Source organism: Podarcis vaucheri, assembly GCF_965113315.1.
Source record: "Podarcis vaucheri genome assembly, chromosome: 10".
NCBI classification, from domain to species: domain Eukaryota; kingdom Metazoa; phylum Chordata; class Lepidosauria; order Squamata; family Lacertidae; genus Podarcis; species Podarcis vaucheri.
This window is the reverse complement of record NC_138748.1, coordinates 68,308,335-68,325,261: the sequence shown is the minus strand read 5'-3', so window position 1 is coordinate 68,325,261 and position 16,927 is coordinate 68,308,335. Positions and strand designations below refer to the sequence as shown.

General features: G+C 43.3%; 1 protein-coding gene across 2 annotated transcripts in view; it reads right to left on the bottom strand.

The window, feature by feature from the left end:
- Positions 1–16,927, bottom strand: part of EXOC4 (exocyst complex component 4) — a 380,738-nt gene that overhangs the window by 325,060 nt on the left and 38,751 nt on the right. For both annotated transcript variants that reach the window (XM_082238790.1, XM_082238791.1), the window contains exons 4-6: positions 12,305–12,489; positions 9,139–9,248; positions 5,780–6,023 (exon numbers count right to left, since the gene is read on the bottom strand). In XM_082238790.1, the coding sequence (XP_082094916.1) occupies positions 5,780–6,023; positions 9,139–9,248; positions 12,305–12,489 (539 nt within the window). The remainder of the gene's footprint in view (positions 1–5,779; positions 6,024–9,138; positions 9,249–12,304; positions 12,490–16,927) is intronic.

Sequence of the window (16,927 nt, the reverse complement as noted above, 5' to 3'; positions counted from 1 at the left end):
GACAAACTGGAACGTGTCCAGAGGAGGGCAACCAAAATGGTCAAAGGCCTGGAAACGATGCCTTATGAGGAACGGCTAAGGGAGCTGGGCATGTTTAGCCTGGAGAAGAGGAGGTTAAGGGGTGATATGATAGCCATGTTCAAATATATAAAAGGATGTCACATAGAGGAGGGAGAAAGGTTGTTTTCTGCTGCTCCGGAGAAGCGGACACGGAGCAATGGATCCAAACTACAAGAAAGAAGATTCCACCTAAACATTAGGAAGAACTTCCTGACAGTAAGAGCTGTTTGACAGTGGAATTTGCTGCCAAGGAGTGTGGTGGAGTCTCCTACTTTGGAGGTCTTTAAGTAGAGGCTTGACAACCATATGTCAGGAGTGCTCTGATGGTGTTTCCTGCTTGGCAGGGGGTTGGACTCGATGGCCCTTGTGGTCTCTTCCAACTCTATGATTCTATGATTCTATGATTCTATGAATCTGTTATTCCATTTTTGAGACAAGGTGACCGAAGACCAAATACAGTTGCGGTGCAGAAGGGAACAAAAGGCTGCTGTAAAAAGCAGCATTTCCTTCTCTTTTGCCTACCCAGTGGCACTTGTTTGTTTCTTTTAAGGACGAGTGACCTCCACAGCACATCTGCCTACACTGACAAAGGTCCACTTGGGCAGTTTGACAGTCCAAGTTCATAGCATCACCACAAAAACACAGTAAATATGTCGACAGAAAGTGACACAGGCCCCGAGGCCGCTCATGTTTGGGCAGTAAGGGGGCATTGCATGATGCAATATGACTGCTGATAGTTGAACGAGGTCACCAATGGTGATTCACGCACGCTGCATTCATCAACATGCTTTTCTGGATCAGGCTAACCTTCCTCAGTAAAAGTTGGAAAAGGGCACATAACTCAAATTGACAAAGTAACAAAAAGTTGACACAGGTTGCAAAGGATTTGGTTGATGCATCTGGATAATGGTTACCCTTTGAGCACAGGGTGGAACAACTGTCCCTGTTTAAAATGATGACCCTCTCAGGACTAAACTCGGGTCCCCACAGAGCAGGGGACATGAGCAACTTGTGTACTTTCCAACCCCTTCAAACTCATAAAGTCATCCAACCTCTCCAGGTTGCAAGGAACTAAATCATGGGGCCATCATGGGGCACTCTGAACACTGCTTCTTCACACACTACATTCCCCACCACCACCAGATATATTCCTGAGATTTTTAAAACTGTGCATCCTTAAAAATGTGAATGTATACATATCTCTCACACATCTACAGAGCCTTTCCCATGAAATGTACATCCTGTAACTCTAAAACACAATATTGAAACTTAAAAAAAACTTCTTTATAAACATTAATTTTGCTAAGGGTGGGGTCAATCTTTTGAACCTTGTCAGCAAAAGCCCTGCACAAGGGCATCCATTTGCACAATGGGGCTTTCCCCAATACCCCCCCCAGCACCCCTCCCCAAAATTGATAAATTTCTAAGGCAGAACAATGTCTTTGAGTAACTTCAGAAATTAATCAGCAGCCACAGTGAATTTTGCAAATTCTACACTTTTTCTGAAAGTTATTTAAATATGAGTCAACACCAAAGTCTATATGGTATAAATATATTTGGCAAGTCAAAATTGATCTTATGGCTAATGGAAATGGATTGTTTTAATAACTGTTCTTAATAAGTATGTGGTACTGTGAAATATCTAAAGATATTACATTTGAAATTGCTTTTATTTCCTTTTTTTCTTTGCATTTTGGCTTCTCACTTTTGTATGCAAGAAAACCTCTACATCGTTCTTAACTGGTAGAGGAGCAGAGGCGTGCAGCTGATTTTCAACCATGTAAACTTTATAAACTACTGTCCCTTCACACTGAAAGCAAATAAAAAGGGAAGCTGGCCTCATAAAATGGTTTTAACACTTGCTAATGAGAACAATGAAAACCAAAGGTGAACTTACTTCCCGAAACCTAAAGTGACATAAGCAATATAGATCCGATGGGACTGGACTTCAGACACAGAATTAGAGAACAGAAATGATCCAATTAAAAAGCATTCCATGCACATGCCCTACCACTATGGATTACATATTCCCTCAATGCCCGTCTTCTTACACCCAACCAGACTGTATACTGCCCAAATGTGTTGAAAGAAGTTAGACAAACACCCACCTACTAGTCTCGTACTGCAGAATGGGAGAAGACCATTGCTATTTAAAAGTCCACAAACACATCACAATAGGAGGTCATGCTCTATCTACTGAGGGGGCAGACAGGCTTGCTGCCAGAGGAAGGAGGGAAAAGGTGTTTCCCAACCATCAGCACAGACGGCCAAGAATGAGCCCGATGTTCAGAACCATGTACTCTTACCATCAGAGGGGTCTGCCACTACATCAGCATTTGCCCTACTAAGGTCAAGTTCACAAACCAAACAGCATTTTCCCTCCACATCTCTATGAAGGGAAAGTATACTGCTGTAGCAGGAATAGGTCAGTAACATCCTTAAATGCCCTGGCCCCAGGGCAGTATGGCAAATTGTTCTTACAACCTTCTCAGGGGCAAAAGGTTGGTCATATCTGGAAGCCTTCCAGAAAGGTTTGCTGGGTACCAAAAAGTTACTATACTGACCAGGCTGAAATACCATTAAGTACCCTTTTCACTGGAGCAAACCGAGCAGTGCTAACAAGCTGCCTGGATTTCAGCTCAGCAAGGTGATAAGACCCCTTTGGGTCTGTCACATTTTATTAGTCATTTTATTAGGCACCAATAATAATTTTATGGTTTTAAGTACAGTAGCAGAAAGCCAGACAGACAATGTGCTCACTGACTATCAAAGACCTAGAGGCATTACACGGGGCGCTGGTTCACTGATGATCTAAAACTCAAACCCTGCCAAGTCTTGAGGTCATTAGCCACAAGGGCCAAAAACCCAAACCCCTTGTTAAAAAATTCAAGGAGGGTGTTAGTTCACTCTGCTCAAGTTTTAACTTATCGAGTTTGAAACATTAACATATCAAATTCAGCTTTCACTGGTGAAACAAAAAACCCTTAGTGTAAACTTGACACAACTGAGCTTTGATTCCAAGAGCAATTACTCTGCTTCTATTTGATGCAGTGATGCCTGCCCTAGAGATCTCTCTCTTGGCTCACAAACCTTGTCTCTTGCTGGAAACTCCTTCCAGTAGGATCAGAATTCCTCACTAGGACATAATCCTTTCATACAGGAATTCCCACTTTTATATCTTTTATCCTGCCCCTTCTAAACACACAGCCTACTTACATAATGCTAACAGGGTCCCAGGAGATCCCTATAGGTCAGATACCTACGTGACCTCACTACAGATACTTTTCCTTAACCATTCATAGGTGAGTCAAGGATGAGTGAGGCATTACCGAGTACCTTGACTGTCACCCTCTGTTTGAGCATATAAGGATTAAAAGTATCTGGCCCTCCCTCCTGTTGATTGATTGTCTTGGAGGCCAATGAAATACTGCCCCATTTGTCATGAGATTTTTGCTCTGTTAGGTGCTGATCTTTCACATTTTTAAATTTTTTTTTTTTATCTAGCCGTGTTATCAAGGTTTTTTGTGGGCCCAAACTAGTAAGATATCAATTGCTAAACCATATGCATACACAAAATATTCTGATTGTTTAAAGTTCTAAATAACTTTTCTCAAAACTGTTTTCTCACATGGTTCCCTATCTTGCATAGAAAACATTAACATAAGGGCAACGTACTTGTCACAGCTGCCTCTTCAAGCCCAAGCAGCTGTCCACTCCCCCCACCCCCACCCCCGTGTTAGAACCATGAGACAATATTCTGCTCCAGGAAAAAGGAACACTGCAGCAGTCAGAAGCGTAGATAAATGGCAGGGGGGAATGTTTAAAAATCAGCACAAAAGCATGCATTTGCAAAGCTCTTGGCTAACTTTAAACAGCTAAAAAATCTGAGCCTATTAAAGGCTCAAGTATTCAGAGTCAAGTTCCTCCTCTTCAAAATTCGAAGTTGTCAAAAATGTGATATGGGGAAACAAGGCAGTTGCTAAACAGTAAAGAGACTCTCCTTGGCATGTTATGATAACTTAGCCAATTCACATTTCTCTACCAGGCTTTTCTGACTTCATTGTTCTAAGAGGGAGAGGGGTATAACTTCCCCACCTGTGGAGCTTTTGGCTTCTTTCAATCCCAGTATTAATTGAAGCAGTCCTGTTCATCTGAACACCCACAAGTTAAATGTAAAGGGTATGAAAAGGGCAGCCAAAATGATCAAACAGGTGGAAGCACTTTCCCTGTGAGGAAATGCTAAAACATTTGGAGATTTATAAAGGTAAACAGGAGAGCACATCAAAAAAATGTTTTAAGAATTCTGCATGGAATGGAAAAAGTGGTTACAGATTGTTTTCTTCCACTCATATAATACCAGAGCTTGGGGTCATCCTTTGAAACTTGGTGGGCAATATACTTAGGGCAGACAAAATAAAGTAGTTCATCACACAAAACATAATTAAGATCAGCATAGAGAGTTCCACCACACTCACAAGTGCAGAGAATGGTGACCCAGCAGAAGTTTTATCTGTGCAACTCCCTCCCTACAGAAGTGGGTCTAGCTTCTTCATTGGAAAAACACCCCGGTCATTTATAGTTAAGGTATTTTGTTTCATGAAACCCACCTCTTCTGAAATCTTATTTATAAACAAAAAAGTGTGGTGATGGACATGAGTGCATATGGCTTTTAAAGAGGATTAGACAAACCCGCGGGGGAGGAAAGGTCTATCTGCGGTTTACTACTCACAATACCCCAATGAAACTTTCATGTTCACAGGCAGTATGCCACTAAAAGCTGGCTGCTTGCAGTGCAGAAACAGCAAAGGGGGATTAGTCTCTTCATGTCCTGCTTGAGGATGCTCAAAGGCACCTGACTGGTCATGATAGGGAGGAGAACGGTGTAGTGGAGTAGGTGCACTTTTGGCATGTTCCAAAAGCTGTGTTCTTTATGCAGCCTATAATGATTCAATGAGCCTTCCAAGTCTCAGAACTGCCCCTCCGCATTGATACATGCTTTGGTGACAAGACAGACAGACAACAGAATCAACCCTTGAAAGTACCATCCTTGGTACCTAAAGAGGCATTTCTTGGAATGAATTGAGACAGCCACCGTTTCAGGATCAACAGCTTCAGGCTACCCATTAACTCAGTCAGCCAGCTCCTCTTCTCTCACACTTTCTGTATAGAAAGATCTCTCTGCAATATACTAGTTGTCTGTTCTTAAAAGGGGAAGGGAGAAACTGCAGACACTGAAACATTAACAGAAATTATAGACATGACACAATGTGTGAAAAACAACTTGCATTACAGTATGTAATTAACTTAACTTGCATGTCATTTTCATGAACATGGCAGATACCGAACTATGATCAGTTGATGTGTTGCATTATTATTCAAAATATTCTTATTCTGCAATTGTTGTCTTTGAGTGTGAAAAAGTAGTGAGTTGAAAAGATGAAATTTGACCTTTTTTCCTTTCAATCACTTACTTTTTCAAATGTTTCTCTCACAATATTGAGAATTAATTACATTTTATTTTAAAGATAGCTAAGATAGCTTGAGGCAATGCTAAAGATATAGAATCTATATGCCCAGTCTACAACCATTCTTTATACAGGACATCATGAAATAATCAGCATAACCATCAATATTAAAATGAGCGGATGTGCAAAACTGGTGTGAATTAACACCAGGAATGCTCTTTATTTTGAAGCCTTCTTTAATGCAATGCTCTTACCTAGGCTGATTTTCCTGGACTATGTTCTCTCCCCTCTGGTAGCCACTGTCTGCCACCTGAGTGGTAGATCTCTTGACGATTTGCTTCAGCTCCTGCTCCAGGCGATCCTGGATGGCCTTCACAGTCTCTGGAATCTTCCTCAGTTTGGCCAGGCCTTTGATGAGGATGCCCATAAAGATAGAGCTGTTCTCCTCAGGATCCATCTCTAAATCTTCCTTGATCTCCGTCAAGCTAATATCCCTCCCTGGAAAATATGGAGGTGAGGGAATTACTAAAGAGGTGGTTATTACATGCCCAGGGCAGTGGTGCATCTAGGTCTAGATCTCAGGACCAATGTCCAGGGCCCTGCAGCCCAGGCCAGCCCCTCGCCCCATGACTACCCAGAAAGTAGAAACAGCAAAGTGGCCTGAGCCCAACATCTTTCCATTTTTCTCCTATAACATTATTTTATGGTTGGGGGGTATGTGCTCATTTTATTTTATTTAAAATACATATTATCCTCTTCTGATAAATGGAGGGTGGTGAGACAACTATTTCCTGGAAGGACTCCTATATCTTTTAACATCATCATCATCATTTTTAATTTGTATACCGTCTTTTATCTTACAATACTCAAGGCGGTTTACAAGCTGAAGAAATGTACATCTTACAACAATCTAATGCAATACAAAAATGTGATAATAAAGCATAAGTTTAAAATCGGCAACCTACATCAAAAAAGTAACATTCAACAATCATTAGACTAGTATTAAATAATAATAACAACATAAAAGTTAAACACAATAAATAATTTCTAAACTATAATCAATAAAACAACGGCAAGCCACAGTACATAAAATAATATAATACAAATTGAGAAGCAGAGACTAGAGGGTGGGACAAGGCAGGTGGAAGGAGGCCTTGCCTGATGGAGTCTCTCCCCTCACAGATGCACAACAGATGCACAACGTGTTAGGAAAAGGGGCACCTATTCAAAAGTTTTCTGCCACCTGATATTCCCTTGCCTCTTTTCCCATCACACCTGGCAAAATTTACCAACCTAGACAGGTATGTAGGGCACACTAGGGTTTTAATGGCACTCCAGAATTTAGAAAAATCCTCTGGACCATGCATGCATATTCCTACTTCAATACCAGTTGGTTCAGGGAGGGAAAAAACAGTCTTCACTACTTCAAAGCATAAACAAAACAAACCTGAACCAAGAGGTGTTTACAGGGAATTTTAACACCCTAGGAATAGAAAGCATTGACCTCTGCAGATTTATCACCCTCTAACTAATGATTTCTCTAAGTCCTTTCCCAAGTCAATGATTCATCCCATAAAAACAAACTTTCTAATTTGATGTCAGACTAATCTGTATGATTAGGCAAGGCAGCATTAAACCACCCGAGTCCCATCCCACTGCCCAAATCACCACAAAGAATATATCAGCTAAGGAACACTCTCTTGGGTCTTGTTTTTTTATGGCCATGTGAGTGATCAAATTTTGCTACTATTTATCAGTGTATTTCACTAGCTGCCTGCTTTTTACGAGCAGGTAGTAAAATTTTATGCCACACTCTGCATAATTTATGCTTCTCTGTATTATGCCCTGCTTCTACTGCATCTTTTTATCTCCAAAGGACAGAGGTTCATGGGGCCCCACTGGGCTACTTTGAGAGTTCGTGAAACTCCACCTCCAGCAGAATTCCCATTGCTGAACTTTCCCTTGCACCAATTTGCATCGCTAATAAGCAACTAGGTAGGAGCGCTGGAAAGACTCTCAATAATTTCTTGTCTTTTCCCACTTCTACACAGTACTCTGCCCAATCATAGACAAGGACAATCTCTCAAAAATTTTGAATCATGGAATCAGCTCCATAATATTTACCTTACGCAAAATAGCAAAATGGAGAGGGAAATTCAATGGGGCAAGAACCCTAAATTTCACACACAGAGATTGTTGTGGTCAGAAGTGGTAGTGATCAAGAAAGATATCTTAGGGCTGTGATTATTATTATTGTTGTTGTTGTTAATTAAATTTGTATACCACCCTTCATCTGAAGATCACAGGGTGGTCCAGAACATATAAATACAAACTGAGAAAACAAAAGGCATAATAAAACAAAAATCAAACCTATATAAAGGGTTGTAGAATAATAATCACCCCAAAGCCTGGTTAGAGAGAAACAATTTTGCCTGGCACCTAAAGATACAAAATGAAGGCAACAGGTGAACCTCCCTGGGGAGAGCATTCCAAAACGAGGAGCCACCAAAGAAAAGGCCCCGTTCTCGTGTTGTCACCCTCCAAACCTCTTGTTGAGGAGGCACATAAAGATGGGCCTCAGATGATGATTGAAGGGTCTGGGTTGGTTCATATGGGGAGAGGCGGTCCTTGGGGTATTGGGGTCCTGAGCTGTTTAAGGCCTTATAGCTCAAAACCAGCACTTTGAACTGGAACCAGAAACTAATTGACAGCCAAGATCAGTGTAGGGCCAAGATGAGTGTAATATGCTCAAGCCATCTTGCCCTGGTGAGCCATCTGGCTGCCAAATTCTGCACCTGCTGAAGTTTCTGAACCGTCTTCAGAGGCAGCCCTACGTATAACACATTGCAGTAATCTATATAGAAAGATTATATATAGCTCACTGAACACATCAAATCAATGTGAAGTGGCGAAGAAAAAAGGCAAAATCCATGCAAGGGATTATTAGGAAATCGATTGAAAATGAGCCAATCAGTATCATCATGTTTTAAGTAAACCTACAATGCTATGCTATACAATGCTGAATCCACATCTGATATACTGGATACAGTGCTGCTCATCCCACTGGTTGGGGGGGAGGTGTATTGTGGGGCTAGAAAAGGTGTAGAAAGGGACCAACAAAATAATTGGGATGTGGCAGAGTTCTCCACTGTTATTTAAAACATCTCCAAAACAGATGCAAACTGGGAACACACACACACACTAGGCACGTTCTACTCAGAAATTATGAATTCCACAATTTAAACTAAGGTTCTGTTCATTTTCCCCTCTCCACTACTGGTTCTCCATCTCACACACCCCTTCCCAAAAAAGGGTTTTCTAAAAACAACAATGAGTTGGGCGTGTAACATTTGCACCTAATATGTAGCTGCTCCTGTTATATGCCTGCACTGGGGACAGCCTTGGAAGCACAACTGAACGTGACTGTAAGCAAACACATGAGATTAGAAAACTGCTGTCACAACCCCCTTATTACAGCTTGGGTCATCTCCGGAACTGGTATTCACACTTACTTCAACCATCTCCAAAATTTATCCGTGTGGTTGGAGAAAACCACACACATACTTAACGAAAAAGGCATATGTAAAACATCTTTTATTATTTTGCCACTCACCACTGGAGCTTCCAGAAGTGCTGAACTGAGAGGAGTCAAGGTACTTGCGAGGAGTAGACAGGCTAGTCACATCGAGCAGAGGCACAGGGGAGGCATCCTTCACATGTGAACTGTAGCAGAGAAAAATGAAACTTGAAATAACATAGTCGACAAGCGGAGGTGCAAATGGGAAGACTACTGCTCTTCACAAAGCAGATCCTTCACCCCTGGATGCTCCCCACTCATGGTGGAATCAAAAGTAAAAGTGCCCAATTCAGGTACAGAACTAGTCTTACCATCAGGTGACATGAAGCAAATATTTCGGGCACCAGAATCTACAGAGTGCCATTTTCCTGTCTCCCTTCACAATCCCATGACCATTAAAATATGGAGGGGGGCTCTCACTTTGAAGTCTTCTTTCAGTGAAAATTGTCCAGTTCTGCACTGTCTATATTAACAAGGCTATCAAAGCTACTAGTCACTAGTGGCTATTGTTCTACCTCCACGGTCAGAGGCGTTATGCGTTTGAATACCAGTCGCTGGGAATTGCAGATTGGCAGAAAGCTACTGTGCTCATGACCAGTTTGCAGGCTTCCCACAGGCATCTGGCTGATCACTGTGAGAACAGGATGCTGAACTAGATAGCTGATCTTATAATCATAGAATAGATACTAAAAACAGTAAAGAGAAACAGCTCAGTGGCAAAGCAGCTGGGGGAGGAGGAGAGGATAGAGGGTAAAGAAAGAGCTGTGAGTGGAGGGGGGGCCCTCTTCCCATCCTTTGGACCCCCTGGAAAACTCAGCAAACCTGCTGTACCTGGAACTGGGTGAGGAGAGGATGCAGCTGAATGGAACACAGCTGTGGGGAGCCTGAGGCAGTACCATCCACCTTGAGCCAGCCCATAAAAAGCAAGTCTAGAGTGAGAGACTTTTTTTTTCCTGTTTCTTAGTTTACGAAGGTAGGACCTGTGCTGCCATGGGACCCAAGAAGACTGCTGCTGCGGTGGCCGGCGAGAGGAAGAAGGAGAAGGTGACGCTGGAAATGAAGAAGGACATCATCCGGAAGCACGACGGCGGAATGCGTGTGACGGACATCGCCAGGGAGTACGGCAGGAACCCATCGACCATCGGGACCATCCTGAAGATGAGGGAGAAGATCATGGCGACTGATGCAGCCAAGGGAGTCACCAGGATCATGAAGAACCGCCCAGCTGTCCTGGAGGAGGTCGAGAAGTTGCTGCTCATCTGGATAGAAGAGAAGCAGCGTGCAGGGGACACAGTGTCTGAGGCCGTCATTTGTGAGAAGGCCAAGGCCTTGCACGCAGACCTCGTCCGGGAACAGCCAGGAACCTCAGCCGAGCCAGAAGTCTTCAAGGCTAGCAGAGGTTGGTTTGACCGGTTCAAGACAAGATCTGGCATCCACAGCGTGGTCAGGCATGGAGAGGCTGCCAGTTCTGATGTTCCTGCGGCTGAAGAGTTTGCAGCGGAGTTCCTGGAGCTTGTGAAGACGGAGGGCTACGTTCCGCAGCAGGTCTTCAACTGCGACGAGACCGGGCTGTTTTGGAAGAGGATGCCCAAAAGGACTTTCATCACTCAGGAGGAGTCCAGGCTGCCTGGCCACAAGCCCATGAAGGACCGTCTGACCCTGCTCTTCTGTGCCAACGCAAGCGGCGACCTGAAGATCAAGCCCCTGCTGGTGTACCACTCGGAGAACCCACGGGCCTTCAAGAGACACAAGATCGACAAGGAGCGGCTGAGTGTCATGTGGCGATCCAACAGCAAGGCTTGGGTCACACGTGTGCTGTTTGTGGACTGGGTCAATCTTGCTTTTGGCCCTGCTGTCAAGCAGTACCTGCTGGACAACGACCTGCCGCTGAAGGCTTTGCTTCTGATGGACAATACTCCTGCCCATCCTAAAGGCCTTGAGGTGGACTTGTTGGAGGAGTTCAGCTTCATCAACATCATGTTCCTGCCGCCTAACACCACGCCACTGCTCCAGCCGATGGATCAGCAGGTCATCGCCAATTTCAAAAAACTCTACACCAAGGAGCTTTTCAGGCGATGCTTCGAGGTGACTGACTGCACCACCATCACCCTGCGGGAATTCTGGAAGGACCACTTCGACATCGTCACCTGCTTGAAGATGGTCAACACGGCCTGGAAAGGGATCAGCCAGAGAAATTTGAATTGCGCTTGGCGCAGCTTGTGGCCGGACTGTGTGGCACCAAGTGACTCTGATGCACCAGAGTCAACAGTGGTGCAGGACATTGTTGCCTTGGGGAGGACCATGGGCCTGGAGGTCACGGAGGAGGACGTCTGCGAGCTGGTGGAGGGGCACGGCGACGAGCTGACCACCGTGGAGCTGGTCAAACTGCAGGCAGAGGCTGCGCAGGAGCAGGTCTCACTGGAAGAGGAGGAAGCAACTGAGGAACGGCTGTCCTCTGAAAGACTGAGGGACATTTGCCAGAGGTGGAAGGAGGTGCAGACTTTTGCAGATCTACACCACCATGAGAAGCACGTGGCACATGACGCTGGGAACTTTTATGATACGAGGGTCATGTCGTATTTCAGGGACCTGCTGAAAAGGCGGATAAAGCAGCAGACTATGGACAGGTTCTTGACCAAGAAGCAAAGAGTGGAAGAGGAGCCTTCTTCAAGTGGTCCCCCAGAGTCTTAGAAAATGTACTGTATACTTTGTTGATTTTTAAATGTTTTTCTGTCATGTTTATAAAGTTAATTTATTTTCCCTTCAATTTTTGAACTGCTCTTTACAGTATGTGTGACTTTAAAGAGCAGTTAATAAACTGTTGTTGTACCAAATTTGGCTTTGTTTGGACTTTTTTTGACCATAGGAACGCATTAATTGATTTTCAATGCATTCCTATGGGAAACCGTGCTTCGCAAGACGAAAAATTCGCTAGACGACAAAAATTGCGGAACGAATTAATTTCGTCTTGCGGGGCACCACTGTATTAAGTCATCTTCAAATATCTTACAGCTTAAAATGGCCCTAGAGCACTTGGCCAGCCATAAAAATGCTTTTCTGCATTGCCTCTTGAAAGCTGCAGCAAGCTCATGTTTCTCTCTGAGCAACTGAATATTTATTCAGGTTTGCCTTAGTCTAGACAGCTCTTTTCCAAACAAAATCCAAGACCAAAGCCTTCTCTACTGCATCAGAACGGACTAACCTTTTTGTCCATTTTTCTTTGTTCCGTTGTCCAACCCTATTGGTGGATTTAATGTAAAGATGGCGGTGCAGTTCATCTATTAGCACCAAGTGCATATTCATCTTCTTACTGTGAAGCTCCAGTCTCAGATCGCTAAGTCCTTCCACCTGAAGGAGGGGGCCCTCCAGGGAATCCACTGCTGAAACCTGTGAAGAGAATCCATGATATATTTTAACTACTACTCAGAATTCTCAGTACCCAGTGTTCCAAGCTTCTCCTTTGGTCAAATTATTATGCCAACATTAATAATCATATTTTAAAGAGAAACAAGCAAAAATGCAGGACCCTGTCCCAAGGAACAACAAATGGATGTTCAAGTACAGATACTTAGCCTTAATTTCAGTGAGCGGCAAGGAGTTAAGTCAAGGTTTGATGGGAAAGGTGCACTTTGACAATATACTTATTTGCTTGTCATTGTAAGACAGTGTTGGGGAACCACCAGCCTGCAATATAATCTTGGACCCCATGGAGTCCCCATGGGGGTCCAAGATGGCCCATAAGGCCATTTTCCCACCTGCCAATCAACTGTCATCACTGGGTGACACCAACTGATGGATGCAATTCTACAATGGCTAAGCCTGCCCCACCAAGAACTGGCACACAGCCAAAGCAACAGGACTTAACCTGGATCTCCTCCTCCAACTCAAAACTATACTCAGACCTCAGAGTCTCTTCCTGGGATCCCCGATCCTTATCCCCCAGCCCACTAGGACCCTCCCCAGGGTCTTCTACCTCCAGTTTCCCAATCTCCATCCTCTCTTCCTCAATATCCAAGCACCTCTCCACAACACCTCCACAGGACTCACGACAGAGGGGTAAGGCCTGCTCATACCCCTGCAAAGAGGACTGATAAGCAGAGGCGAATACATTGGTGAAGCAGACCCCTCCCCCTATCCCCATAGGTTAATTTTGAAGGACAGGCGTAACGGCCCACCTATCATTCATCTTACATCATCATGATATCAGATGATTGATAAATGGTTGGTCCTGTGTTGGGGAGGTAAAGATCAAGCCTGCTGGGATAAAAGGTTCCTCCCCCAGTGTAGGCTTGCCCTTAACTTCTACACCAAGAGCAGCTACATGTGGCCTGCCAGATGTTCAAGAATCACAACTCTTATTATCCTGACCAATGGCTGTGCTGGCTGCAGCTGATGGGAACGGCAGTCCAAGAGCACCTGTAGAGTCACAGGTTAGCCACTCCTGCCCTAGACCTATTTTTGCCATTGCTGCATGGCAATCAAAGACATCAAGACGCAAAAGAGATTTGCTCACCAACTACAATCTATAGGAATTTCTACACACACCTTGGAAGTAAACAGAAATCTCAAGCCCAGAGAAGGGCCAAACCAGTGACTACAATTACACTGCAAATGTACATTTGACACAATGTTTAAGGTGCCCTTCTATGAGACATGGTTTAATAAAACCAGTGGCTGATAAATGCTCCAGCAGTTCTGTTTAATTTTATCAGTTCATGATTCCCCTGCAGCACTGGAAATACTTCATCACGAAGCAATTAAAACAAAGGTGACCGGCAACAAAAAAGAAAACCTCGTTTTGCAGGAATTCAGCGCTCACGTCTTAAGAACTGCAAGAGGTAAGCAGAGAGCATAAATAGCTTGAAGCAAATTAAACAATATTTCATTTAAAAATCCAAGGCATCGTTAGTATGAGAAATGAGCTTTGTTTTGACACACAGGTTTTAAGTTCACCGAGCATCAACAGTAAGACAATAATGGAGACAGATACCAAAACCTGAATTTGGAAGCATTTACCAAAACATAGACTGTAGTCTAGAGACTCATTTCTTCTTTTTTAAAAGAACTGTCAAGTCTACCTCTAAGCTGTGACCTTCTTGACAAAAAATTTTGCTCACTAATTTCAGAGGTGTTGGGGCTGGCTGTGATTACTCATTTGGAAAGGAAATGTGAGCATCCGCACATGCTCAGAGACAATTCATTATTGTAACACAGATTCTGATTCAAGTCCTATTCAAACTAATTAATTGTAGCATCATCCAGGAGTTCAAGGATGCCAGAGGCTCTTTCATCCTATGAAGTCTGATCTACAAGGCCTTATTAAGGTTCCAACGACATTAAGTCCAGCCTTCTCTTTGGCCACAGATACCAATGCAAAGCTTCCCCAGTCAGGATGGCCTTCTTGGACATTCTGGCTGGGAATGGGTTACTACAGTGCCTGAACTTTTTCTTAGTGGCCCTGATTTGGAGGATCAAAAAGAATATGGAAAATCAGAGTTTAAAAGGCAGGTGAGGCTCTCGTGGTCTCTCTCAAAAGTGCTATTTAATGCCAATGCCCCATTTTTCACTTGCTTTCCCTGTTTTGAAAAGAATGACGATACACAAAGAATAAACTATTATATCAACATAAAGCTCTCAGGCAAGCCTTGATAAAAAGCAAACAGAAGTGTCAATCATTTACTGTAGTATTAAAATAGGGTGGGGGAGATGCCAATGGAGCTTTAATTTTCTCCCTTTGGTGAAAAACGCAGCCATCTTTTTTCTAAAAAAATTGCCTATGTGACACTTCATATTTGTTGAGACACATGCTGGGGAGTTATGGCCTTGGAAATGCCGCTTTTAAAGTGATTGAATTCTCGAGGTAAACAGTCAAGGTGCAATGTTACACAGGCTTAGAAGGCTTCTTAAGTATCAAAGCTACACTTCAGCAAACCCCATTTAAACATCCTTTCTTCCCCCAGCCACATATTTCATTCTTCATTACTGCCCATTACCAAGACACTTATGTTTAAAGCAAAACAATTCTCTTGAGAAAACATGGATAGCCAGAAAAGGAAGCCAAGCCCACTTCGGGAACTCAGATCATCACACTGAAGTGGAATAATTTAGATCCACTTTTAAATATAGCTGTTTTCGAGCTGCTACAATACCTCCACTCAACATTTCCACAAATGTCATTAGGTATAAAATGGCCTCGTAACCCTGTTCTTCCCAATTATTACATGATGAAGGCATGGGTACTTGTGTTTATTTATGGGTTTATCAAAATTAAAAAATCAGCTCAACATGCCACTTTGGGTACTGATTCCCCCAGGGTCCAGTGCAACATATCCAACTGGTCTGCGGCCATGTGAAGTTGTTCCTAAATATCTTGAAAGATTTTATCTGGATTATTTATCCTATCCTGAGAACTTAGGCAAAGGATTCACATGCTCAACTCGTTTACCCTTCTCAGCAGGTGTCCATATTAGAATAGCGCTTCAAAGCTCACAGATGGGCACCAGGAATTAACATTATAGGAGCTTCTATCAGAACTGACCTTTGGGCAATCAGGAGTAGCTCTGATAGCAGAATGGAGCATAATCTTCCATTACTGTCAGTGCATACACTTTAATTGCCTCTCCCCAGTGCAAAATCATTTGGCATATGCATTCAGTTACATGCCCACTTGTAATGGTGTAGGGATAACAAATGCAACAGATTCTTGACCAAAAAATAATGTCCTGGACACAAGTATTCCCCCCCCCTCGCACAGAATGGCAAGTGTTAAAGAGCCAGTTGGCTGAGAGTAATCTGCTGTGCAAACATGGAGACACATTGACCAAATTCCATCAAGATTGCTCTCAGGATAATACCCCATTCTTGTACCCAGAGTACCAAATTGTTCTATTCATCCTGTGAATTATTTGAGACACAGGCTGTTCCGGAGCAGTGAAGCCATGCATCAGCTGTCAAGGGAATGCTTCTGTTTGGCAGTAGCCCAGCTGTTTTACTGAATGTCTGGACATTTTGCTTAACTAGTCACTGAGTTAGAAGTCTACAGAATGCTGAGTTTCCATTTCTTGAACTTCGCCTTCCCAGTCTCAAGGTAAGACACTTTCAGTCCTGGAAGGAAGTATAAGGATTAGCAACAAGAGCATGTGTCGTCGTCGTCCCCACACCATTTTAGGAAGTGTTTGATGCTGCTGCATATACCAAAAACCAAGGGCACAATGTCAACAGGAAAGATTGACATTAGCCTTCCCCACCCTGGTGCCCGTCAGTTGTTTGGGACTACAACTACTGCTGGGCTTTTAGGGGTTGTAGCCCAAAACATTTGGAGGGCGCCAGGTTGGGGAAGGCCATCGTTTGCCATGAAGGCTAGGTGCAGAGAATCCAAGGAAAAAGATATGAACAATATTCAGAGTGCATCAAGAGATCAGTTGGATATGGGAGATAAGCAAATGGAATGGTGCAGAAATCAGGATGGATAGAAGGGAACAGGAGCAGGTGGGTAGACAGGAAAGGTCCAGTAGAGAGGAAAAACCCTTAAGTGCAGTAGAACCTGTTGCTTAGGCAACAGAAAAACAAACACAATCCAATTATTTTTAAAGGTACTAACCACCACATTGCTACTGTTGGTCAACAAGAAATCACTTTTACTTTGAAGATCCAATGAACAAGGTGGATAAGATTCTATCCTAGGTAGAAAATAGAGGGTGGGTTTTTCTGTTAAGTGGAAAAAGTAGTGCAGTTAAGACAGAAGACTGCTAAGATTTCTGGTTCCTAATTGGCAGGTACTATTCAGATTACTGTTTCTGCTGAACCGCTTCACAGATGTCATATA